Raw genomic sequence first — 27,309 nt, forward strand, 5'->3', positions numbered from 1 at the left:
GTGCTAGAATAGCATAGATTGGGGGGGGGAAAGGGGGGGATAATCCCCAGATTACATGACAATAGCTCCTGGTCACAGGGCTAAGCAGCCATTTAGAAAACAAGCGGATGGCAGAAGGCAACAGCAGTTTCATCAGTTCAACTGTGGGGTGAACTTCAAAAGGTTTAAAAGCAAACCACTTACTGAAGCATTCTAGAAATGCTTGTTTTATGTGGCACATTTTGAGACAAATTTTCATCAGCGGGGTTCCAATCCTGCACACAGCTGAGGTGAGGTGCTCAGCCATGCATTGTTATGCAGGCTTACTGTGAAGTTGCACTGGAGTCCAACGGAGTTTACCATCAAAGCCGCAATCTAATGTATGGCTACACTTTACGAACGTAAACAGACTGTGACACAGCACAGGCGGTGCTTTCCAGATGTTCTGGGTAATTCACATCAGTCCTCAGCCAGCATGGGCAATAGGAGAATGGGAGTTGTTGTGCAAAGCTACTAGAACACCACATTGTGCTATACCAGGGGTAGCTTAAGTGTCTTGAAGGTTATTGGACTTGCCTCAGTTTAAACCAGCCTCACCCAAGTTGTAGTCTAATTCTGGAAGTTGTGCTTCAAAATCATCTGGAGGGCATGTGGGCTGGGGAAAGCTGGTTTCAGCAAAGGGGAACATGACTAGATGCTTCACAAGAAATCTCATCCACATCAGTTAATTACTTGAAATCTCACTTCAAAACACTTCAAGCCCCATTGTTGGCAGTGGAAAAAAATGCTTCAGTACTTTATTGAAAGAAAGCAATAAATAATACTGTGATAAAAATAGTTCAAAAGTACTTAGTCTGTACATATTTTGTTACATAATCAGAAGTACACATAAAAGATTAATAGAAAAAACAACAAAACAGTAACAATGAATTTCAGTCGTACAATTAAAAAGAGCCAAAACCAAAACAGAAAGAGACATGCTGTATATATTATTGCATAATAAATAATGCACCATAATCTGAACTCATTCCTCGCTGGCCTCTTAAAGATGCTATTTAAAAAAAGAATGATGCATTTTCTACTTATATTGGTTGAAATGGCTAACGCTATTAACAATTAATTTTTTGTCCAGAATTTAAAACAAGTTTATAAATATATGCAAAAGATGGCGTAAGAAAAATAAGGCCTTTTTAATAGTTGCACTACCACACGCTTTAGCCTCATGGGCCATCAGCATATTGTCATGAGACAGTTGCGCATCATGATTGGTCCACTTAGAAGAATTGCATCAGTATTTTTCTGAAAAACAGTTTCACATCAAAATACAGGAGAGCACTTCGTTGCCTATTGAGTACTATTAGGAGCTATCCTCAGTTAAGAGAAAATATTTCCGCTTATGGCTTATGCTCAGTCAATGAACATAGACTGTACAAATATAGCCACAAAAAAGTAGTTATAAATGAGCTCACCAGGTCTCACACACATTTCATAGTATTCAAATAAATCCCACATTTTAGAATTTCATTTAAAGCAAGTTATATTGAACAGAAGACTTAAATAAATCCACATTAAAATCATATGCTAGGTGGAAAAAGTAGAGTTATGAACGGAAATAGAAGCAGGTGCCATGCCCACTTTATTAATAAACATATGCTTCTCTGAAAAAATGGGATTTATTTAACATTTTAGAACTAGCTAGCATTTTCCAAATGGCAAAATATATATACTGCTTGAGTCAGGATACCTTTACAAAGATAGTAAAATCCTTTTCACCTGTGTTTATTATTAAAAACTTATTACTGATAATTACAATAACTGTATAATTTACAAAAACCCTACATTGCTTATAGGGCTAGATACATACAAGCATTACAGTACATTCAGTTGAAGAGACTAAAATTAACAAATCGGCAGTAATTTGATTTATAGACTGAATACAAAGGTAAGTAATAAGACTCACATACACTTACATAAATATAAGAAACATTTAAGTCTAAAATACTTTCTCTATAGTACTCACAAATTCATCTAATTAAAAACTCTGTAATAAAATATTTCAAAGTGTTGATTTAACAAGTATTAACAAGATTAAAGATTTGAATTGTTTCCAAAATACGGTCTTTGATTCAAAATGTTTCAGGTCATCTGTAGAAATAGTGGGGATAAACTGAAAATAAAGTAAGACTCAGTTAGTTGCAGAAGTCAAGTCAGGAAAATGTATGCACCATCTCTCTGATCCAAGAAATGACAAGCGCAGAGAGGAGACTACATGCAGTTTTCCTCTCTTTTCACAGCCTCAATCAAGGGAGGCAGTGAAAGCCTCTCACAGTGCCAACTGGCTGTTGGGCAAAGGAAGGGGGGAAACCAAACTCTGCCCAGACTTCTCTTTTCCTCTACATCCAAAAGCTGATCAGTTGTATGAAATGACTTTACTCAGAAGTGTCACAGCACCAGTGGGCTACTCCTCTCGGTCCCACGAGCGCAACTGCACCAGATGTACAACTAGCTGTAAAGCACTTCCTTTCGAAGAACAAGAATATTTTATAAATCGGTCTTATATACAATAAAATGTTACGTATTCCCATGCACTGTCTCTCCAAAGATATAATTAAGGCATACATATTTTAATCAAAAAACAAACTATTTACTTGAAGAACCTGATCTAGCCATGGGCGTAGCCAGGCTTCCCCCCTGCCTTCCCTTGGAAACGCCCATGAAGGCAGCCTTTATTCCTTAAAGCAGGATTATAGTCCTTAAGGGTTGGACAGAATTTTAAAAGGTAGGGAGCAGCATCCTGAATGACGTTTTGTTCATTCACTTACCCAGTACAACAGAATAAAAATTTTGACGTATACAGATGTATTTGTACTTACAATACTACAAACCCCAATACAAGTTATTTGCATATTACATAAAAGTTCCCCCTTTTCAATCTTCCAAAAACAAACTAGAAAGCCTGGTGCTGAAAGTACAGTTATCAGCGCATGAAAATATTTATTTTTTTAAATTTATCTAATGTAGATTTATTTAAAATATTTATACACTGCCCATTTCACAAAGACATACAGAAGGGGGTATGACTCCTGTGCACAGAGCCTTTCAAAAGGTGTCCCCACAGAACTCAAACTTATGTCTAAATTACGGAGTTTAAAAAGTAGTTTGGGGACTAGGTATGACAGCTGTTCAAAGGGGGATTATATATTGGTGCTGTATATGGACTATTTCACCAACTTCCTTTTTACAGCTGCTTGGCTGAATCACAAAACTGCTTTCTAAATTCATAGGGCTGGACAGCAGTTTGTGGTTCTGGGGGACATCTTCCAAATCAATGTGGACTTCAGCATGCCACAGACAGCAACCAGAAAGATGTCAAGAATGTGTTCCTATATTTGTATACTGTAACTTTAAAAACATCAATGCACCACAATGAGGCTATCACTGTTACTTACCAATAAAAGGCTTTAACATGAATAAGTCCTTACTGTAGCAGAATCCAATCTTTGTGTTGCTGATACATTGCCTATTCCAACAATCAGGAAGACATGCAGAACACAGCATGCAGTTAGTATTAGAATCACGTATCAATGCAGTTACACTAACATCATAAAGTTACAAAATGTTAGCTACGCAGAATGTAAAGTAATTGGCTACATATTCACTACTTTGTATTTGTAAGCCACTTTATGAAAAGGATGGGAAAACCTGGTGCATATTGAGGGCCACCGTTAATTGTCAAATTGGCTGCAGCCCACCAAACTACACCAGCATATACTTTCCATTCTCCTAAGTGGGTCAAAAGAACCACACACCCCAATCACAAATTTGGAAAAAGTGTCATAGCTCAATGTCAGAACACACACTTTGTGCGCAGAGGGCCTCAGGAATTGGAAGCAATACTAATGGGCCAATGCTCTGAATTAGTGTAAGACAGCTTCCTAGGTTCTTTAACAGCTTTATTCCTAGAGCAGCATTCAATGTGGTGCCTGGGGTCATGAATTTATAAGCTTCGTGCTAGCTATATTCACATGGCAGCTTCTCACTTAGGTGTTTAAGGTCAGGTGAACACTAGCCTTATGCTCCTGTGCCAATACTGACACAGTTCCTCTCCATATACCTGACTAGCATAGCCCATAAAAGAACTAACCAAAATGAAGAGAGGTCAAGGAAAGGGGACAGCTCAGTCAGTAGAGTATGAGACTCTGAATTTCAGGATTATGGGTTCGAGCCCCACATTGGGCGAAAGATTCCTGCATTGCAGAGAGTTGAGCTAGATGACTCTCTTGGTAACTTACAACTCTACAATTCTATAAAACATGAGAGATGGCACTATAGCAGGTGTCCCATCTGCCCTGAGGGAGGCAGCTGTGCGTCCCTTCATTAAGACGACCTCCCTGGACCCAGAAGTATTAAAACTATTGCCCAGTGGCAAATATACCATTTTGGAGCAAGGTGTTTGAGAAGGTGATGGTGGCCCAGCCTTAGGAATGCTTGGATAAAGCTGATTACTTGCATCCATTCCAATCTGACTTTAGCCCTGGTCACATCACTGAAACTGCCTTGGTTGTCTTGGCTAATGACATTTACTGAGAGAGTGCATCTGGGTCAGAGACTCCCCACCCTTTGTTAAGGAATCAGGTTTTTACTGGTAAGACCTGCATAGCTGGTGGAATCTACCACTTACAGCTGCTGAATAATACCTATCCACCAAGAGGACTGGAGCAGAACACCATACAAGCTCAGCTGAAACTGGATTATGTACAGCAATAATACTTTGTGGATTGCATGCAACAATATTGCATTATGTGCGACATGGATAATAGATTCAGATGTGTTCCATTACCACACAGAGATAATTTTTTAAAAAAGATTTCTAAATCATTTGAAAGCAATCCTAAAGTTTGCTTCATTAGGTCTCACAGAAAGTGAACAGTTATTAATGCTTAAATAGTATTACTAATGCTGCCATCATTCACTGACAAATTAAAGCATTACTGAAAGTCATGCACAGGGTTAAGTCCTCCCCACTCCCCATACAAAGAAAGCAGATGATTACACTTACAACCTCAGGCATAAATCATCATCATGCTTAAAAAAAAAAAGCACTACATTACCATCAATTTGCATCTTCTTTGGCTGCATAGAAGGTGAAGACATTGAGGTGTTAACTCTGAAGTTTGCAGGGAGAGTCTCTGCTGATCCAGCTGCTAAACCCCGGATGTCCTTTGGTCTAAACTTCTTCCTCCATGAAGGTGCTCGTCTAAAGCTTTTGTCATCATCCTATCAAGTTAACAAGTGTAACAAAGATTGAGCATGAAAAAACAAAGGCAATACACTTTAATATATGATTAATATACAACACAACCATAATATTCAAGAGGGCTCAGAACATTGTGCTTTGGTTTAGATTTTTAGATGCTTTGGAACCACATATTTTGCACGTTGCTGATTGTTTTATTGGTGATGTATAAAAATCCAATATTCATGCATCCTTTTCAAAGACTATCTATTCCCATGACTGTCAGTCTCTGAAGGAAAGAAGTTTACTCATCTTTCCCCCATCTAATAGGAATTTGAAACTATGCAATACAATAAGCAATTTTAGCAGATACAGTGGTACCTCGGGTTAAGTACTTAATTTGTTCTGGAGGTCCGTTCTTAACCTGAAACTGTTCTTAACCTGAAGCACCACTTTAGCTAATGGGGCCTCCTGCTGCTGCCACGCCGCCGGAGCACGATTTCTGCTCTCATCCTGAAGCAAAGTTCTTAACCTGAAGCACTATTTCTGGGTTAGCGGAGTCTGTAACCTGAAGCGTATGTAACCCGAGGTACCACTGTATTACATTAATTACAAATATTCAGTACTGAATTCCAAATTAATGCAGAAAAGAAACGTTTCTGCAGCCTTTTGTGAGAAGGGCAATTCTGTTGCCATTTTGTGTACATTGAAGAGTTTCCTTTTTGCTTTGTCTGAGAAAATAAGCTAAGCAAAAATTTAGCTGGACAGACAAATCAAGCTGTGAGTTTCCCACAAAATTCTCATTGATGTGGACGAGAGAGTGATTCAAATAGCTTGAGATCTCCAGGACTACAGTTCTCCTATGGTTCTAATTCAATCACTGTACTGCCTATTAATTGGCTACCTACAGCCCTGAGAAATAAACAACACAAGCTATATTGTAAACTGAACTTCAAAACAACAACAACAACAACCATGAAAAGCTTACTACCTTTTTGTTAAACAAGGACAAACAAGACAGTTGGCTTTCCTTTTTGTGTGCCTGGAAATTCCCTTTGCAAGGCTACCCTTTCGTTCAATCAAGCCTCTTTCCATTCAGCCTTAACAGCTCTGGAATGCTGGAATTCCCTTGAATTTGAGTTCCCTTTGCCACTGACCACTCCCCTTTCCCCTGAGTATCCCTTGTCCCTCACCCAGTTTGCAAGTGCCCTCCTGGTCTGTCCTGTACCTCACTGAATCACCATCACCTTCTTTGGCATTTCCAACAGAACGTAAGGAAGGAAAGACAAGGTGATGTTATATTTCTTCTTTTTCAAGCCTTTTCCTTCTGTGAATTCCCCTCCAACCAGCTCTCTTCTCAGAAGCAGAAAGCTACAGTGCACAGCTGTACCATTCATCCCACATCTCCTCCTCCTCCTCACCCTCTTGTGCTCTCCCTCCAGGAAGCCTTTCAATAGTTAATCATCCTTTTTGAGATAAAATCAAGAAACTATTTAAACTCATTGAGAAGGAGTACAATTTACAGAAACTCAGCTGTCTCATAAACAAAGCAAGCCAGGGATAGCATCCATAGATCTCCAAGAGGGGTTGGAGGGTGTATATTGTGCTCTGTTCTGTTGAGATACTGAACAACAATGAACCAACACTTATAAAATTTGACCTTTCCATTTGTCCCTGTTCACTCTTATAAGTTTAGTCTGCTTTTTTAAAATCAAGGCTTACTTGATTATATGACTGCTCAGTTCTTTCCAGTGCTGCATAACCATCATCAAACCTCAGTTCTAGAAAAGCCCTGACCTCATCTCCATTGCTCCCCATGGTAAGTGGGCACTTTGCCACCTAAACTAAACGATCCAAAAATTATTCACACCTGACCGTTTTTGTGTTTTGGTTAGTGTGCTACTTTGGGCCAGCTCTACAGGACTGAAAACAGCAGAAGACAGCCAGGGTTGCAGTGGGAAACAGATTCACTAGTACACATTTGAGATAAATTCCTCAAGCTACTCTTATACTTGAAGGGCTTGTTCCCTGAATACACAGAAGTGGCATGCAGATGCATTTAATGGCACATGTCCTGAGATTGTAAGAGACCTGCTGTATCAGGTCAAAAGCCCATCTAGTCCATCATCCTGTTCTCACAGCAGTCAACAAGATGCCTAAAGGAAGGCCAGAAGCAGAACCTGAGTTCAACAGCACTCTTTCCCACTTGTGCTTCCTAGCAACTTATATTCACTCCACAGTGAATTTCGTAGTTCAGCTGTACGCTGTATGAAGAAGTACAGTGGTGCCTCGCAAGACGAAATTAATTTGTTCCGCAAATTTTTTCGTCTAGTGAATTTTTCGTCTTGCAAAGCATGAAATCCCATAGGAATGCATTGAAAATCAATTAATGCGTTCCTATGGTCAAAAAAAGTCCAAACAAAGCCAAATTTGGTACAACAAGAGTTTATTAAGTGCTCTTTAAAGTAACACATACTGTAAAGAGCATTTCAAAATTCAAACCCAGAATTTTTTTTAAAAAACAGCAGAGTGGCCCAATGGTCACAGAAAATCATAAAAATGCAGAAAAAAACCACAAGCTTCCAGATTCTTGCAAACCCCTCCCCAGCTGTTCCCCCACCCACCCAGCACACAGAAATTCAAATCCAGATTTTTTTTAAAAAAACAGCAGAGTGCCCCAATGGTCACAGAAAATCATAAAAATGCAGAAAAAAACACACAAGCTTCCAGATTCTTGCAAACCCCTCCCCAACACCAAGTCCTTGAATTCCAAACACCCCAACCCAAAATCCAAAACCCCCCCCAAAAAGTTTTAAAAGCTTAACTTACCAAATGGCTGCAAAAGAAGTTTTGGGAAAGCTTCAAAAATCACCAAAGTCTTTAAAAACCTCAAAAAAGGCTACTATGTACACTGCGTTCTATGAGTTGCTCCTCGAAGTCAAGGTGCAACTGTATTAACGGTGTTAAGAAAAAGGAAACAAACTTGCAAGACGTTTTCGTCTTGCGAAGCAAGCCCATAGGGAAATTCGTCTTGCGAAGCAGCTCATAAAACGGAAAACCCTTTCGTCTAGCGAGTTTTCCGTCTTGCGAGGCATTCGTCTTGCGGGGCACCACTGTACTTCGTTTTGCTTGTCCCGAATCTTCCAATGTTCGGCTTTGTTGGATGACCCAGTTTTCTAGTATTATGAGAGGCAGAAAAACATCTCTCTATCCACTTTCTCCCTATGCTTTAGCACAGCAAGTGTGGTGACAATTCCCACTAGGACAACACAGAGAGGAGGCATAGTTCTTACTCGCAGTTGCCTGACACTTATCCAAAGAACAAAACATGCCATGATCACTGCCCAACATGGTACAGCAAATGCAGAGCTATAACAAGAGGATGGAAAACTCTACTTAACCGTCTTAAATCTCCTAGGTTAAAATAGGGATCGACAAATATTGACGGCTTACCAAACTTCTATCTGTCCTCATTAACCCCAATTCCCTCCACAAACCAAATCTTCTGGCACATGCAGAGAGGACATTGGCAGAGGCATTTCCTCTCAGTTGCACTGTGGCATGAAAAGAAAAACGGAACCTACAGAAATTTCCCTGCTTCCCCCCTTTTTTCAAACTGCTATTCATGTTAGAAGGAGCTCCACTTTCACCCCCAAGCTTCCTAAATGCAGCGAGAACAAATGGCTTCAATGAGAGGTGGAGATTTTTGTCAGTTGCACGGAAATTTCAATAAGAAAACAGCTGGAGTCCTTCCTGTTCCTTAACATACCCAAGCCTCCCTGCAAGTGAAACAAGATTCTGTCTCTCCTGAGACCTCCAGAATGTGCAGAGAGCTTACAAGAGACACTGTTTTCTCTCCCTTGTGGTGCAGTTTGCACAAGAATCTGCACTGCAGAGTTTGTGGAGCTTACTGGGAAACATCATTAGAGGACTAGAGTTACTTGCTTCTAGTGAGATAGAACAGAGCAAACCTATGTTAAAATGAAGCACAGCCAATACAGTACAGGCAGTTCTGCACTAACTAGTGCAAGGATTAACAGCCCCCCCCCACTCCTCCTCCCTGCATGCAGCCTGTGCCATCCTTAAAATCTGCTCACACTGGTGGGGTGGAGGTGGACAGGACATATTCTGCTGCACAAGAATAAATCCTTGCCCTGACGGAATGTTCACCGTAGTGCTATATTGAATACTGTACAACCATAAAGTGGGGAGTAGTGAAAGGTTCTTGGTGATTTATAAACGCTGAACATCTAATAGTGAATAAATGGTTATACAGAACTCCGTTCCTAAAATTTAAAACGAAGAAACTGATCAATAGTGGAAATATCTTTGATCTCAGTGAGTCAGCTGCCTGCACAGGAAAACTGTTCTTAATCTTAGGTGCTGTGACACCAGAGGGGGGGAAAGATTATCTTCTTACTTGTCTAGGAGCCCCTTGACTGCATCTCTTGGCAGTGAATGCGCAGGAGGGGGAGTCCAAAAACACACTCCAGTTAAAAGTCCCCATAATTGAGCCCAAGGTTTGCTGCAGGATTTCATTAACTCGTGGTGGCTGTATGTACAAATAAGAAGTCTGGATGGAATCATAGAACTAAAAACCAAAATACTCACTTCATCAAACCTCCTGTCTGTGCCCATAACTAGAAGGTTGTTGAACTCTCGTTCCAGCACAGCACGAGCCTAAGTGAACAAGAATTAGCAAAACTTATTTCAAACTTTTGGGTTACAGTTGGAAAATCTATATGTATAAGATATTGAATATCTGGCACCTAGAGTCAACATATGCTTCCCACTTCTGCCTTAAAAAACGTTAAATCTCAATCCCACAGATTCATTATGCTCTTTGACACCAATACAGTATTTCAGGGTTAAAATAGGCCACACACTACAAATTCTTATTCAGTGTTGTATTCTGATAATGAATAAGAATCATCCCCATCAAATTATTTCTTCATTATTACCTGCGTATTTTGAGTGGGAATTTGTAGAGAAAGAGCTAATGCATTGTAATCAAAAGTTTCATCTAAGGCCACAAGTGCGCCATGAACTCCACTTTCTATAAGGTTATTTGCATATTCTTTGAGACCAATCGACACCACCCAATGAATCATTCTGTCATTGCTCCAGACAAGGACATCTGTAGGGGGGGAAAGCAAAGTTATGAGTCATTAAAAAGTTGACAATATATATAAAATACAATTTCTTTCAAGTGTGGTTCCTTTACTGCATACTACTGAAGCTTAGAAATAAATGTTGGGACTGCATTGCCACTTGATTAAAATGAGTATCAAATGAAGTGTTTTATAGATTGTCAACAGTTTGTATTGTTCTGCACCAAATACAGATGGGACTGTAAATACGGAAGGTATGAAGCAGCTAAATGTCTGATACTGGCATATACAGTGGTACCTCAGGTTAAGTACTTAATTCGTTCCAGAGGCCCGTTCTTAACCTGAAACTGTTCTTAACCTGAAGACCACTTTAGCTAATGGGACCTCCTGCTGCCGCTGTGCCGCCGGAGCACGATTTCTGTTCTCATCCTGAAGCAAAATTCTTAACCCGAGGTAATATTTCTGGGTTAGCAGAGTCTGTAACCTGAAGCGTATGTAACCTGAAGCGTATGTAACCCGAGGTACCACTGTAATGGTTATGAAATATTCCTTCAACACTGTAGACACTGGGTGGAATCTAACATTGCACAAGGCAACTGATGTAAACCTTTCTCCCCTCGCCCCTGTAATGTCCCCAGAATTGTTCCAGAGCACTCCCCAGCACTCTGGAATGGATCTTGAAGGCACATAGGTAGCAGGAGGGGAGGAAAGGAAGACCAAATATCATTGCAGGAGCTCAGTTTGTTGTGTGAACTGAAATCTACTGTGTTTGCTCATTGCGTGCTGGATACAGCTCTTAATATTAAAAAACTGCAAGGCAAATATTTCTAAACATTAATTATTTTGCATTTGTTTGCTTCAAGAATTGGAATACTCTTTAATCACGCTAGTCTCTAAAACAGAATTTTAGCAAAATTTATGTATCCTTTAAAGAAACAAAAACATCCATAGCATTTGAAATCTGACCTCAAAGCTCCTTGTGCAGTCTCTTTTGATGCCTAGCATTTCTCTCTCACTGGAACTGCAAATGCGCTTTCATTATATTAATTTCACCCACTTCCTTTGGTTAAATATTTCCACTCAAGTTAGATGTTGCATTGTGTTTTAATTTGTTGGAAGCCACTCAGAATAGCTGGGGCAACCAGTCAGATGGGCAGCATATTAAAAATTTATTATTATTATTATTATTAAATACTGTATTCTTGCAACTATGAGAGTAAGTACTATTTAGAATACCTGTATCTTGCCCCATTAAATTGCACCACAAGGGTGAGATCAGAAGAGCACTAGTTTTTTTACTGCACATATTCTTCCTTCTTTCACAAATGAATAGGGCCAGTAGTTGTACATATAATTGTTTAGGAAGGAAAAGAAATATAGGCACTTGTTTACAGTTCAAGGGTATTTTAGATAGCACACCATATATTTAGTGGTTCCAGTATGCAGTCAAAACGTTCTGAACACAGGACCTAACAACACTATGCTAGACCCCATAAACACCAGCTCTATACAAAATATAACATTGGCATGAATCTACCATTGAACATACTTGCAACTTGGGAGATTTTTCAACCAACAGAAAATATAGGACCATGATTTCATATACTTCTCATAAGTAGAGTCAAATCCAGGAAAGAAAATGGCTACCTTTAATCTCATTCAAACCTTCTTCTCTTCTTCTTTCAAGTTCTTTTCGGTCATAATTTAATCTCCGCAGACACATAATGCCACACTGGAAACTATTTCTGTTAAAAGGTTAAAAAGGAAATAGGCATTAGTAAAAGTATGTTGAAATGCACAGACAAAATGCTCATTAATAAAGACTATTTTAAATCTATTTACCTGTGAAAACTGTCCACCATTTTAAGTTGACCACGGAGATCTTTTTTAGTTAAATGGTCCAGCATTCTAGCATCAACAAGACATTCCATAAAATAGCTGCGATACTGAGGGAGCCCCAAACTGGGAAGCCACTCATTGCCAATCCACTCGTGGTTCATATCACCATAGGCTAAGGTCTATTTAAAGAAAACCATTGAAGTGTAATTTTAAATAAGAAAGTGTAAAATATTTAGTCAGTGCCTTACAGTTTCACACAAGAAAGAGGTTGTAACTACTGAAGATGCAAAGCAATGTTTTAAAAATTAAAACCACTTCACACTTTATTTATACAGCAGCTAGCATTTACTTAGGTGAACAGTGAAGTATGATTTGAAGATGCACATCGTCAAACTCTCTGATAGTGCCAGGGCTGCAGCTTCCTGGTACATTTCAATTCCCCATTTCAAACCTTGACCTGCTTTGCACAACTGGGTACGGCAAACAATGACTTAGTAAGACTGTGAGAACCTGCTCTTGGAGAGGAGCTGTTTTCCTCTCCTCTGGACTTTCATTTTGCTGCCTTGAACTGAGCAAAACTAAGTTCTCTCCTGACTAAGCATGAGCTATAAAGAAGTTTGTTCTTGGCTACAGCTCATGGTTAGTGAGAGGATGGCTTAACCATGATTCCTGGTTTGGATGATACATTAAAGCCAAACTTTAGCTTAGTCAGCATGGTGCAGTTGTAAAAATGAGTAGGGAGGGGCAAATGAGCTCTGAGCTCCCCTGCATGTTTGCACAGCCTCACTGAAGTCGTATTTTGGCTTACCATGTCATGTGAAGCCATCCCTTCACGTGTTTACAATGTGGATCACTGGCATTGGCCAGCTACGAAAGTGGGAAGTGGCTGCTGTTAGAAAGATGTTATTAACTTATTTAAACAGATTTTAGTTGAATCTGAATGCGTTGTGACAGAAACAAAAATCAGCAAAAGGCACACATTTTGTTGCTGTGCTATCACAAGCCGGTGATGAACTCCAGGAGAACAAGCCTCAAAAGTAGGTAATATAATGCCAACCTCCATGCCAAATAATTTCTCAAAATAAATTTTGGGTGAGTTAACATTTGAAATATTTACTCATTAGTTTCCCCTCAAAAATGTTTTTCAATGTATTTTTTCTTTAAAAAATAAGTTTTCTATGGTTAAATAAACTTTGATGTTTTACACAGAAGGTTTAAAAGAAAAGTCTCCAACCTGAGCCCAGCTTCCTTCCACATCTTCCTGATGTTACGTAATTAGAATAGCAAAAGAACACACAAATGTTAGTATTTGTAAGTTTAGTAATGCAAGAAAATTCAAGGTGATGGCCGCAGTCCAGTGTGCAAAAAATAATCAAATGGCTGAACTGTGCAAACCTGTAGAAGGCTTGATGTCAATAAACTTCTCAAAACAAGTATTATGGCTGTTGAAATTATTATTATTAATTATTATTATTATTATTGATTGAATTTATATACCACCCTATACCCGGGGGTCTCAGGGTAGTTTACAGAATAAAATCAAGATATAAAACCACAAAATACATAATAAAATTATGTCACATTTAGTGTATGTATCCTAGCGATGAACAGTGTACATAGTCCTTTCTGCGCATAAAATGACACCTCTGGAATGTGGCCATAATGGAAAGGCAAAATAATGGCATGCTAATTGTTAGGAATGCAAGCATCATGCATTCAAAGTTATGTACATAAGAATTTCTCAATATATTTATACCCTTGTGTAAATTGAAGCACCACACGCTGCTTAGTTTATCCACACAAGAAGCAGCCTTTAGCTGTAAACCCAAGTAAAATATTAGGCAACATCTTAAGAATTCCAAAATCAATGCACTGATTTTGCCTTCAATGCCTCCCAACCCCATGATGACCTTGGTGGAAAAACATTTTACAGCATAATTATACATTTCAGAGAAGGTTAGTAATTAAAATAGGCCATAACCAAGAAGAATTAATATTTCTACTCTTTTCAGAGACATTAAGAGGCACATGATTCAAGCACTCAAGAAGTGGGAAAAGCACTGTAAACACAAAAAGGTTCAGTGCTATAACTAACCGTTTGTGGTGTAGATGTAAGATTTTCCATTTCTTCATGTGTTACCCAGACATTTCCTGTGGTCTAATATGACCCCAAAGTGAACCAATCACATCCAATGAAAGGAAAGCAGTAACAAAGAGGAAAGGTTGCAGAATATATAAGCAACAGGTACATATAAGGAGCAGGCATGGGCAAAAGCAATGGTTTCTAGATTGTTAAGTGCAGACTGATGTAAGATGCAAGCCTGCAAGCAAACATTTCCCTTCAAATAACAACTTAATGTATACCCTGTATTTAAGCAAAATTAGAAAAAGTATAATTCCTCATAATATGACTTCTAGGTGTACTTCCTTCATTTTAGTTCCTTAGAGTGCATCTATCCTTCTGAAGAAACTTACTGTATCCCCTTGTATACTATGTGCCAATTCACATGCAATGCCAAATCATGGTTGGCAGTACTTGAACAAGTTGTGTTTGTGTACTCATGTCTCCCTTTGCACACTCCAAAGTACATACAGGTTTATGGTAAACCATAGATTTTTGTTACATCCGAAAAACTATGGCTTGCCTTTGCTCTAAATCAGGATTGCAAACCAGAGTTTGAAGATCAGTCATGTAACACCAAATCATGGCTGGCATTATATGTGAACCACCTCAGTTTAGGCAGGTTGCTTTTGAGACCAAATTATATAGAATGCAATCAGATTAAGTTTATACATAATATAATACATAAATATACATAACATATATTTATGATAAGCCAAGAGCATATGTGGCAATAATTGTTCCATGAGCACAGGAACTCTGGATCCTAACATGAAATGGATCCTGCTTATTCTTTGTCAGTCAGTTTTCTTTCAAATCACTCTACAAACACAGCAGATATTCACAAGACGCAGTCACCATCACTCTCACTCCAGCCCCACAATGAGATGTGCATATGTAGCCTATATGGATGCAGATTTGCATCTGTATGCACATCCACAGCATAGTATTTATCAAGGCCCCACTGAACTGGCTGACATTCTGCACCCCAGATATAAATAATGAAATGTGTTTCAATTGTGACAGGCAAAACAACCTGCCTTCAACATGTGTCCCCACCCCACACAAGAATACAACACAGGTACAACTTTCTTTAGTTCCACTTTTAAAAGGGGATTGCTTTCATGTAACATGCCTGAAATAGGGTGGTACTGTATCTTTAAATACTGGGTTCACAAATTTTGGCTGGCCTTGGTAGCCAACCAAAGGTTTGACTTGTCAGGACTCTGCCTTTCCCCCCAGGACAGGTTTTATCCCCAATCTAAGTCGGGTGCCTTTCAAAGGAATCCCCTCCTCCCTTTTGAATCCCAGAAACTGTGTTGTGTTATACAAGGTACTCCAAGTGTCCTGGAAGAACATGGTAAAATCAAGCCCCACACCTCTTCTCCAGAGCCAGAAACACAAAAGGATCTCTGCTCCAAAATATTCTAAACTGAGATGAGGGTTGGGGGTTGCTTTGCTGCTGTGCTTCCAAAGTGCTTGGAAAGCCTTAGAAAAGGAGCAGTACTGTGTGGATGATACTTGCCCCATTCTCCAGCTCCAAATTTGGGAGGCTGGAGGCTTGTCATGCTCAACAGAAGGACATAGGATACTCATCATGGTGAGCAAAATTGTGGGCCCCTGCTTACAGTAACAAACATCTAGTTAAAAATATTAGCGTTGCCTAACATTTCAAACATGCCTTTAAATCTTAGCATGCCATAAATGATCCCAAGAACCTGCCTAAAACTGGCATTCTTCCTGCAGTCATTACTTTTTTAAGCACAGTTACTAACCATAACTTTTTGCAAACTTGTTTCAACAGGTCACTTCATTTTGTCATTTTCTAAGAACTATCCCTAACTTTATTTTTATTTTATTATATTTGTCTTTTTTAATGCAGACCTCCACAAAAAGCAGAATTCTAAAAGATATGCTAGCTTCTCTTTAGAGACATCATTGCTTTCCAACTTACCGTTCTTGATGTAGGAGGAGCAGATGGACTTGTTAGTGACATAATCTCTTGAATGGCAAGTCTCAGCTTTAACCTATGTAGAGGGTTACTGATTCCAATTTCACGTTGTATTTCAGTATCAGATAAGGCTGACATTATAGCACCACTTTTCACATTTGCACGGCAAGCAGCTACGTACCAGGCTGGCATCCCAACCCACAACTGGCAAGGAGGAAAACAGGAAGAGAATCACCTACAAGTTTCAAGTTAGAAGCCATGCTGCACTGAGTTCATTATTGTAAAGACTCCTTACCTCTAACCAGACAACCACAGTTGGCCCATCCCACTGAGCAAAGGGTAAACCTTGCCTCCGGGCTTCCTCAAGCAGTTCATGCCTTTAAAAAACAGCAAAATATACTTGTGAAGTGCTTATATTTTTATTGATTGTCCTCCGGCGATTTCCCCCTTTGTTTCAGCAACTCTATGAACACAGCAAATTGTCCAAGAGTGACAGCAGCATGGCAAGCACACTGCATGAGTTAAGTAGAAAAGTAACATTAGAATAATGGATTGCACCAGACCTTTGGAAAGCAGAATCCATTACACTGCTGAAGCTCCTGGTCTAAATTAGTTATCATGTGCAGGTGCACTAGACAAGCACTACCTAGAGGGGATTAGTTTTTACAGGAAAGGTTTGGGCAGCCTCAATATGAAGGGGTTTCAGAACCTGTATTTACTGTTACCAAGAACCACTGACAAGTATATTAAGTAAATGCATGCAACACGCTTTTGGGGTTCTGCTTTTTTAAGCAGTGTGGGGAATGCTATCTTTTGGGAAAGTCTATTAATGATCTTTTCCCTTAAGAACTCTTATGACATTGAGGATTCTAAGGGTTCCTAACACAATTTGAGAAGTACCATCCCTTAAAATTTGAAAACGAAACAGGAGAGGGCCGAAACTATTTTCTACCTTATTTTATTATATGACTATGAATGCATGTTCTCTAATTTAAAACATATGCTCATTTTCTAAATACACATTAGACACAGTGAAGGGAGAAACTGTATGTGAAAATGCTAGGGAGTATAATGGTAGATGAGCTGAGGAACTTGACTGTTCTGTAGCTGAACTGATTCACTCTTCTTCGGTTGACAACAGCACCCACTACAAAAGTACATTTTTGCAATACATTTTTTTAAAAAAAAAATCAACTCAAACAGTTTAAAATCAAATGCTAGGACTAAAGAATTTATGTCAAGAATTTTTGTTTGACAGCACACTAACAAGTTATGGCAGGATTCATGAATTATACCTAATTCATGAAGGTGCTGACAGGATTTTGCTGAAAATGTTTCAGCAAAATGTTCTTTAGAATCTTGCAAGGAAAATAATTCAAAAAGGTAATGGCTGATGTTTTAACACAAATATTTTAAAAAAGAGTTTCCCAATACATCACACATTCACATTCTGCAAAAGTTAAATTAAAATCAACTTACCCTGATTTTGCACTACCACACCAAATGGAAAATTTAAAAGGAAATAAAGAAAATAAAATGTAAAACTAAAACTTGAAAAGCACTTAATATAGATAAAAGTGAATATGATAAGTGTATGGTGATGCACTATGGGTGAATAAAAGATAGACAGAACACGGACTGACAAGATGAGCAATGCATTTATTTTTCTACTTACAGGATAACACAAAATGAATTTTCTCTAACAACCTTTCCCCTGTCCCACTCTGTACCCATGTTATTCACTCAGGTCCTGAGACTCGATGTACCAGCAAAGATTATTTATTTATTTATATTATTATTTCAACTTACAGCTGTTTCTCAGTTCCCAATGCGTCATATAATAATAGTGATAAAATGAACAGGAAACAGTATACAATCCAGTATACAATCCAGTATAGCCATCTTTCACTCTAGCTATTCTTAAAGGTTCAGTAAAGCTGCATAATTTAAAGGAAAACAGCAGACATTTCTTAAGATAAACCTGATTTTTTGTCATAGTTTTATATCCATTTTCTTGATATCTTGAGATTTTTGGTAACAGGAAAATTCAATTCTAACTTGAAGCAACAGTTTGCAGAACATTCACTGTTTAGATATCAGAATTGAGAAGTTAAAACTTACTTTTTTTGCAATTTTCTATTTTTTTCTGCTTGTCCTCCCAATTTTCCAAGTCCCAAGCCATCCTGAGTTGAACTGTCTGCTTCCATTACACTAACTGCAAGAATGAAAAAAACCTGTCATGTACTTAACTTTAGCACGCAGCAGAATTACAGTAATGAATGTCATTTGTGTTTATTTCCAACATACAAGTTTGTTTGCAGTACAACAGTGTAAAATGTTATACATACATTGGGCAGGTTCCAGAATTAAAACACAGCAGTTACATTTGCGTTAGAGGAGACAGAGGGAGGCAGGCAATTTTTGCCCATTTGTCCTTCCCCCTGAAAATTTGCTCTGGAGAACTGGAGGGCTCTCCAGAGCAGAATAAGAGGCAGTGATGAGGGATGAAGAGGGAATTAGTGGATGGGGACCCTTTCTCCAGCAGGGAACTTCCAGTGGATCACAGTTGGTCCTATGAGCAAAAAGAACTCTTTCCTTTATGGAAGTGACTCTCAAGTTCCAACTGTATAGTTCAAAAGCCACTAAACCTTTGTTTACCAAGAGACAATGAACAGTGAACATCAATATAAAATGGAGACACCCTGAGCTCCTTAGAGAAAAGGTGGGATATAAACACAGTAGTAATAAATAAAATATTATGATTGTAGTAGAAACTGATACACCTACATTTCCTGTAGCTATCAATTTCCTGCAGCTGCTTTATCTGATGATTTCAAAGCCACATAACAATTGAACAAAAGGACTTTCCTTGATATGTAAAATTGGACCCTGTATCATTGGATTTTTATATCGATCTGCTTTTCCACATCTTTAGCGTTTATGTTGATTTATACTACTTATATACCACTTGGAAATATTTCTAAATAAATCCATCCATCTACTTAAGAGCCCACCCCTAGCTTCCTTGACATACTCAGTGGTGGATGCTGTGAATTGACCCAGATGGGTAGGCAAAGGCCAGGGACTGCTTGGTCACTGCTTTGGGGTCTCATGGCAGTGAGGTGCAAGACAATGGTGCTTACGTGATAAGCAGCACAAGTAGTATTTTGAACAGCAATCAAATAAATATAAAATGCTTACTAAGGTCAGCTCTGGAAGAATCACAGTTATTTGCCTCAGATCTAATACCTTTCATTCTGGATTTCTGCTGAGACAGTCATCTGCATAGCCAAGGACATCAACTTCCACTTATGCCTATACTAGCATAGGTAGGTGTAATCTGCATACCACACAGCTAGGACTTCTTTACCTTATACCCTATACAACAATTAGCCTAAGAATTGCTGTGCCTTCTGTTCTAGGTACAATAATGCACCAACCTTGTCCTCCGCTCTCTTTGCTGATCTGTCCAGGTCGACCCTTTTCTTTCTTACCAAATAGGCGCCCGATTGAGGATTTTATCCCCTTCTTTTTAGGGGCTTTGTGAAGGGAATCTTGGCTACTATTACTGCTGCTGGGATTGCTTACTTGTCCATCTTGAGAACCTGTGGAACTGTAGAGCAGATACAGTTAAGTCTATAAAAATATGCACTATACACATTTTGGGTTATATTCAACACAGTGCTGAGGAAATTAGTCTGTCCACACAAGTATTTCTGTGAAAGTGTCTTCGGGATTTTCTGTTTGTATTATATTTTCTGTTTTGTTCTGTTTCAATTGTACACCACCCAAAAACAGTAATAGCTGGTATAAAATTCTGTAAATAACTAACTAAATAGCAAACAATGGAAGTAGAAGTCTGAGGAGAAAGGGAGCCAAGGAGGAGAAAGGGGAAGTTGAGGAAACACACAGTATGAGCTGTTGGCAGTCAATGAGAAATCCTGAAGCTAGGAGTTTGCATCCAAGGACTCCAAAAAGCCAGTATCATATACTGATTTTATGTTACGCAACAAAACAAAACATAGGATGACAGTCTTCAGTTTAGCTACATTCTATTTAAACAAAACTTACTTTCTTAGATCTCTTAAATCTTCATGGCTCACTGTATGCAAGGCACCCTTATAGGTTCTATCTAAATGCAGAGATCGAGGTGAAGAGGGTGGTGAGGTCTCACATTTTATTGTAGCCTTGTCATCTCTAACTTCTTCTCTTGAAACTGGAGACTGCAAACAAACACAATTTAAGTATTACTTCATCTCTAAGAGGCAGAGTACTCACAGTAAAGATTCTTCGGTGTTATAGATTTTATAATTTCAACAGCTGTTACATCTATATGCTTCCGTTTCAACAAAGAAAAATTGTATGCAATGATACAATATTTTGTTCTAACCAAACCAAGTTCGTGTATTATCTAGGGTCTGCCAGTTTGCACAGAACTCATATTTCTTGCAGTTATAAGCATTTGAAATAGACTTTGGTGGAATCTGAGACTAATTCTGAAGTCAATGCCCAGAATTCAGAGGGGTATTTAAACAGATTTTTCTTCTCCATGGACATGCTTTGAGCATCTGTTCCAAGTTCTGATGGTATGCATGTACTATTTTCTGGCATGGCTCAGGTTCCTTCCCACTTTGCTTTGGTAGAAACCTGAAGTGCAGAATAGGACTGAACTTCTACCTGTTCTAATATCTGTTCTACCGCTGCAGGGTTTGTAAGGGGATTAATCAGCCATGGAGAAAATACACAAGGAATACCTACTACACACAATGCAAACATAGCTCTTCAACTGGAAGGGAAGACATTCTAAATGGCAGGTGTGTAGATTTCATATATCCTTATTTGTCCCCCACCTTCCCTTAATAGCAAAGTGCTACCACAGAAATAGTATAGGGAGATGAGCACACCTGGCAAGCAAGAGAGCAGTGGAGGTATGTATGGAGAACTCTTTGTTCTGGTCATGCTGATGAAAAACCCTTTACATTTTAAAAATACAGTTTAATTATACTAGACTTTATTGTTCAAGATTCCACAGAGATTAATGGCTGAAGATTTACCTTTCTATGATGTTTCCTTAAATCACTAGGCTGACAGAAGCATGCAAAGAAGAGAAATTAAGATAAAGCAGGTATTTTGATTATTCAAACTAGAAAGCATGAACACATGGGATGATTTTCGCAGTTATAAAACATTCTCCGGGAGAAGACAAGCCATCTGCTCTATTTAATCTACTCATGAAACCACTGCTCAAACAGACGACTTCTCTATACTGAAAACATTTAAGCATAACCCTGGAAAGCAGCATTTAAGATTGATGCAGACATAATGGGGGGAATACCTTAACCATAAGTAAGGGATCACTCTGGAGTGTAAATTACCTTCATGTATCGTTGCTGCAGTATCACACGTCAGTTTCAAAAATTGGATTCTTAACGCTAGTTAAGCATTGCTATAAATGACTTTTTTTTTTACATGAGGGATTATTTTTAACTAATTTTCTAAAAGCCACAAAAATAAAGGACAGAAGTAGAGTGCTCTTTCTGCTTCTTCTACCACGGACCAAAATGTTGGAAGCCTTCCATAAACATTGGTTTCGAGCTGAGTCCCTTGGAGATGACCAAGTAAATTCTCATTTCTCCTGCTTGAAAGGTAGGAAATGGGAATCACAATCCCCTCCCCTTGCTGAACCTTTCATGTCAAAGCTGAGCAAAGTGCATTGTAGAATTAAGGAAAAGGAACAGCACAAGCAAGAAAAAAAAGAGTACCCAAGGCCCTGGACTAGAGACCTTGGAGGGAAGCCAAGAGGGATGGAAAAGCCAGGTAAGAGTGGAGTGCAGTGTAAATGTGATTAGTTGCAACTCTATACCTAGAGTGGGTGGTGCTGTGGTCTAAACCACTGAACCTCTTGGGCTTGCTGATCGGAAGGTTGGCAGTTTGACTCCGTGCAATGAGGTGAGCTCTCATTGCTCTGACCCAGCACCTGCCAACCTAGCAGTTTGAAAGCACACCAGTGCAAGTAGATAAGCAGGTAAATAGCATTTCTATGTACTCTGGCACTCTTCATCGTGTTCCATTGCACCAGAAGCAGTTTAGTCATTGCCACATGACCAGGAAAGCTGTTTGTGGACAAACGCCAGCTCCCTCGATGAGCGCTGCACCCTATAGTCGCCTTTGGCTGGACTTAACTGTCCAGAGGTCCTTTACCTGTAACTTTTATCTCTACCTAGAAGGATGTATCCTTGTACACCTCCCAGGGACTTAACTCATGTTTAACATTCAGGGTAAGTTTCCAACATTCCGTCCCAAATTAAGTGTGCGTGTAGGGGAGGTGTCAAAGTTGAACTAGACAACTTCTGATGGGGGGGTTAGGTGGCTGCATGCTACATGCAAGCAGTCTGAAATTCCTGATAAAGGTGACCTGTATGCAAACACAAGAATACAAGACATACAGAAAAATGGGGAGCAACGCAAGAGCTAATCATAGGGATTCCCCCCTGGGGTGTGTGGAGGAAAACAGAGACACTTACTAGCGTCATGATGCCTAGTCTGTCCACTTCTCGAGCAGGACTATGTGGCATTCGTCGCGGGGTGGAACGACCACTGCCAGGTGGAGAGGAGCCAGAAAGGGAGCCACCAGGAAAGGGAGGAGGAAGAGAGCTCAAGGACCGAAATCGGCCAAGATTCTCTAAACTCCCACTACCAACACGGCTTTCAATTTCCTCTGCTCGCTGCTCAGTGTTTTCCTTTTCTTCTTGTATCAGTCTAAAAAGAAAGAAAGAATGCAATTCCTTTATGCAATGTATCTGCCACAAAAGACGCACATTTTATCCAATGTTATCAAAGCTTCACTGCCATCAATTAACTTTTGCTATTTTCATCAATAACTGAAGTTATGATAAGCTGTTTAAGGGTACAGTTTAAGGTTCTTGAACGGCTTAGTTGACAAACAAATCAGCTCCCAAACGGTGATAACCTGGAAGTGTTCCGGTTTTCAAACGGTTTTTGGAAGCCGAATGTCCGACACAGCTTCCGCTTGAGTGCAGGAAGCTCCTGCAGCCAATTGGAAGCCGCACCTTGGATTTCGAACGGTTGCAGGAGTCGAATGGACTTCCGGAAATCATTAAGTTTGAGAACAAAGGTTCCACTGTACTTCTTTACAAGTCCTCATGAAAGGTACAGTATTACTACTGGAATTCTACTGAAGAGGTACTCATTTGGGACTGCATCCCACACTGTCCCTTCATGGATATATGCAGTATTTGATCTAACAGAGACTTCTGTGAGGAAATAAGATTGTGAGGCTATTTTTGCATTTTGCCCCCAGCCTGCAGCCTCTGTACTAACTCCTACACTGTTCTCTGCATATATATCCCTTTGGGGGGGCGGAATTCTTCAAGAGTGGCAGCTACTATTAAAGCTAGGTAGGGACATTAAATTTACTTAAAGCTCTTTTTCATGAAAAATAATTTGCTGCTTGTCTTTAAGGCAAATGATTCAACACTCACAAAATAACCAAATACAGCAGATCTTAAATTTTTGCTCTGTGTTCACAGACATGGTCCTTCATTAAGAAAAAGTAAAGATTCATGCTGTTTGGAGAAGCCATGCTACTACCACAGCAGTTAGAAATAATCACATTGAGTTAATTTTTCAAGAACTCTGGCAAACTGACAATGTAGAAAAATCATATCTATATCCATACAAATGAAGAGCACTGGGTAAATTAAACACAACTATTGCTATAACTTATGTGAACGAAAAGAAATGAGAGTAAACAAACTAGACGTACATTCTCACATCAAATAGTGGAAATTTAAGTTAATGATACAAATGTATACTGTACCTAATTTCATTGTTGATGGCATCCAACTGTTCCTGAAGCATCATGGCTAAAGTCTGGGCATCTGCCTGACCACTAGGTGACAAGATGTCGACTGAGCTGAATATTGTTTCTCTGTCATCCTCACCGTCTGAGATATCAACATCGCTCTCAAAGGCTTGTGCAACATTTGCCAACACACTTGCTTGTTGCGCACGCTCCCAGTCTTGCTCATTAAGAGTCTGAACCTGTTTAATATATGTGATCTGAGTTTTAATTGCAAATTTCTTTCAGTTAACATATAGATAAGATAGACAGACAGATAAAATCACTAAGACTTAACTTACATGCTGCAGTAATCCATCAAGGCAGCAATATTTAGAATGCAATAAAACCAAAACAATAATTGTAATATCATGTTCATAGTCATTATTATTTCTATCGAGTAAGATATATAGATTATAAAAAATCAAGATCTAGTACATAAATGCAACATTATGTAAGTGAAACAAAAGATAATTCCATTACTTAAGTTTCTTCAGTAGCTTTGGAAACTTCAGTTTTTTAGAAGAGAATTTTGTTTTTGTCATGACCTCATTCTACTGCCTAACAGTAATCAGCAGTGGGGGAAGGACATCCAAAATTCAGTAATCCAGCTTCCCACAATTAACTCAGGGTGTCAAAGCAGCAATACCATCTATTTATTACTTCACACAAATAATTCAAATCCAGCATTTGGAACTAGGTGCACAGCTTTAGCTGGTAGGAAAAATGAAAATGATCAGACCACTCTGTTCCTTCAACTTCTACATATCTGAGTTTCCTTGGTCCAGAGGGGTCCAAATGAGTTAAGTAATAAATCATTTTCTTTTTTCCTTCAGGATGCTTTTTGCTTCTTTTCATAGTACCACCCATTTTTGTTTGCGCTACCCTGTTATTCTGTTCATGGACAGAGGCTTCTGTGAACAAGGGAGAATGAGACTATTTTATTTTATTTTCTTATTCCTCTTTCCCTCTGCCCCACCAGGGTGGGGTTTGGGAGGACTGTCCAGAACAGCACGGGAGGGCTGCATAAGAAAGGGGAAATTGCAAAAGAAACCTATCCGTCACCCTCCCTTTCCCTTCCATTCATGAAAGCCTCTGCTGGATCAAAAAGTCACAGAGTTTTAAGTCAAATTTTGCAAGTAGTACTTTTGATCCACCCTCAAGTCTTTGATAGTCAAGAACATCTTCAAACTTGTTTTAATATGGACCTTATTTTGTATATATACATATCATTTCAATAGGCTTCTTATAGCTTTGAGATGAAAAACTGTGTGTTAAAACATGCTATTGTAAGAGTGCTTTAACAAAAAGTTCATACCTTTGAAGGTTCATCTCGCAGAGCTGCCAAACGTCCTTTTTGTGGACGTCTTAACACTGAGGTGCTATAAGAATCTGTTTGATTGTCAGCTATGGCTGAAGGTGCCAGTGGATATCTGAAATCTGGCACACTACCCAGATGTGGTCGACTGAAACCAGAGCAGATACCATACTTTGCATTAATAAGAGACACTCTCTCAAATGTCAGTAATTTAGACGTAGGCATTCATCTAGCAATACTTTATAATGAAGAAAAGCATATTTGTTGTTACTTATACCTATGATGAAGGGAAGGGCCCCTGATCCTCATCTGGTCATTTTCAGACCTCATTGCTTCAATGTTTAGTACCAGTTGATCCTGAAAAGAAAAGTAAGTAATAAATTCCTTTTACCGTTATATATTTCTTTTCAAAACATAAATCACATACATTGGTTCATAAGATTAGTATTGTTTTGAATTTCTAATGTCCAAGGCCCATCTCAATGAAAAGTTTTTTCAAAAATCATTTTAGTCAACTATCCCTCACTTACTTATTATTTCTAGAATGGCTCTGAATAACTATGATATTTCAAAGGACAGGGGACTGGGTCTATTCCTCCCCGCACCCCAACAGCTGGGATGGCTAACCAGCTTTGGCTCAAGAGCCACATTTACCTTTGGGCCAACCGTCCAGTGAACCACATGCCAATGGTATGTATACCCACCCCAGGCTCTCACATGCACAACTCCCCCTCCTCAAATAATCCATGCAGATTATCTGAAGGGGGTTATAGACCCCTCTTCAGTCAAATGATCAATCTTATGACTGTAGAAGGGGCAATATGTCAACATTAGTACTGCGTCTACTACATTTTTTTCTTTTTGCTACCTCCACCAGCATCAGTGGGATGGGGGGGGCAGAAAGAATTACATGGGGGAGGTGTAATTAGGCCCCAAACTGGAAGTTAGCCACCCCTACTGTGAAGAGAAAAAACCCCAGCAAGTTTCTGGGAATGTCTAAACAAAAAATGACTCCATTACAGATGTATGCTTTCCGGGCATTAGTGATCCTTGGGCTGTTGCAGCATGATCTGTGGTACAATCAACTTTGAAGCAGGCATTTTATTTAACAGTTGTGGTAATTTATTCTTTTTCTCATGCCTAATTTTGTTTCACTGCTTTACAACCATGCTATAAAGTAATGCATTTCATTTTCAGTCAATACCTTTTCATTTTGAAGCTCTTCAACGTGTTTCTTAGCATTTTCAACTTCACGAACAAGAGCATTCTGGAACAAAATCAAGTTCATTAGGACTTTAGAATGTGACCCTTTGCAATACTTAGCATTTTAAAGTTTTTAAATACCGTATTTTTCGTCCCATAGGACGCACCTAGTTTTTTGGGGGGAGAAATAAAGGAAAAAAAGTTTTCCTTTATTTCCCCCCCCCCCAAAACCAGGTCGGGGAAACCGAACCAGGTCGAGGAACAGCAGGATGGCGGCGCTGCGCCTCCCTGCTGTCCCCCGAGCTTGTGGGGCTGGCCAATGTCTGCCCGGCGCGGGGCGCTCTGCTTCAGGGTGCCCCGGGCGGCAGGCTGCTATCCGCAGCGTGGGGAGCCCTGCGGGGAACTCCTGCAGGGCTCCCCACGCTGCGGATGTCTGTCCGGCGCGAAGGGCGCTCTGCTTCAGGGTGCCCCGCGCGCCGGGCGGCAGGCTGTTATCCGCAGCGTGGGGAGCCCTGCGGAGAACTCCTGCAGGGCTCCCCATGCTGCGGATGTCTGCCCGGCACGAGGGACGCTCTGCTTCAGGGCGCCCCTCACGCCGGGCGACAGGCTGCTATCCGCAGCCTAGACAGCCCTGTGGGAACTCCCGCAGGGTTGCCTAGGCTGCGGATGTGTTCCCTAAGCGCCGGGCG

General features: G+C 39.6%; 1 protein-coding gene across 7 annotated transcripts in view; it reads right to left on the reverse strand.

Annotated features, from left to right (window-relative positions):
- Nucleotides 1–723: 723 nt before the first annotated feature.
- Nucleotides 724–27,309, reverse strand: part of PPFIA1 (PTPRF interacting protein alpha 1) — a 54,734-nt gene continuing 28,148 nt past the window's right edge. Inside the window, exons 12-31 of one of the 7 annotated variants that reach the window (XM_053388553.1) lie at nucleotides 26,622–26,684; nucleotides 25,695–25,774; nucleotides 25,418–25,565; nucleotides 24,079–24,302; nucleotides 22,763–22,997; nucleotides 21,293–21,322; nucleotides 20,310–20,461; nucleotides 19,679–19,851; nucleotides 18,360–18,453; nucleotides 16,534–16,615; nucleotides 16,242–16,442; nucleotides 14,261–14,323; nucleotides 13,400–13,426; nucleotides 12,169–12,344; nucleotides 11,974–12,071; nucleotides 10,177–10,352; nucleotides 9,827–9,895; nucleotides 5,091–5,256; nucleotides 3,429–3,499; nucleotides 724–2,146 (exon numbers count right to left, since the gene is read on the reverse strand). In XM_053388553.1, coding sequence (XP_053244528.1) covers nucleotides 3,441–3,499; nucleotides 5,091–5,256; nucleotides 9,827–9,895; nucleotides 10,177–10,352; nucleotides 11,974–12,071; nucleotides 12,169–12,344; nucleotides 13,400–13,426; nucleotides 14,261–14,323; nucleotides 16,242–16,442; nucleotides 16,534–16,615; nucleotides 18,360–18,453; nucleotides 19,679–19,851; nucleotides 20,310–20,461; nucleotides 21,293–21,322; nucleotides 22,763–22,997; nucleotides 24,079–24,302; nucleotides 25,418–25,565; nucleotides 25,695–25,774; nucleotides 26,622–26,684 — 2,316 coding nt within the window. In that variant the 3' untranslated portion in view covers nucleotides 724–2,146; nucleotides 3,429–3,440. The remainder of the gene's footprint in view (nucleotides 2,147–3,428; nucleotides 3,500–5,090; nucleotides 5,257–9,826; nucleotides 9,896–10,176; nucleotides 10,353–11,973; nucleotides 12,072–12,168; nucleotides 12,345–13,399; nucleotides 13,427–14,260; nucleotides 14,324–16,241; nucleotides 16,443–16,533; nucleotides 16,616–18,359; nucleotides 18,454–19,678; nucleotides 19,852–20,309; nucleotides 20,462–21,292; nucleotides 21,323–22,762; nucleotides 22,998–24,078; nucleotides 24,303–25,417; nucleotides 25,566–25,694; nucleotides 25,775–26,621; nucleotides 26,685–27,309) is intronic. The other 6 variants (XM_053388581.1, XM_053388561.1, XM_053388572.1 and 3 more) reach the window with 6 other exon arrangements.

The sequence above is a fragment of the Podarcis raffonei genome, chromosome 1 (genome assembly GCF_027172205.1).
Source record: "Podarcis raffonei isolate rPodRaf1 chromosome 1, rPodRaf1.pri, whole genome shotgun sequence".
In the NCBI taxonomy this organism is placed as follows: Eukaryota; Metazoa; Chordata; class Lepidosauria; order Squamata; family Lacertidae; genus Podarcis; species Podarcis raffonei.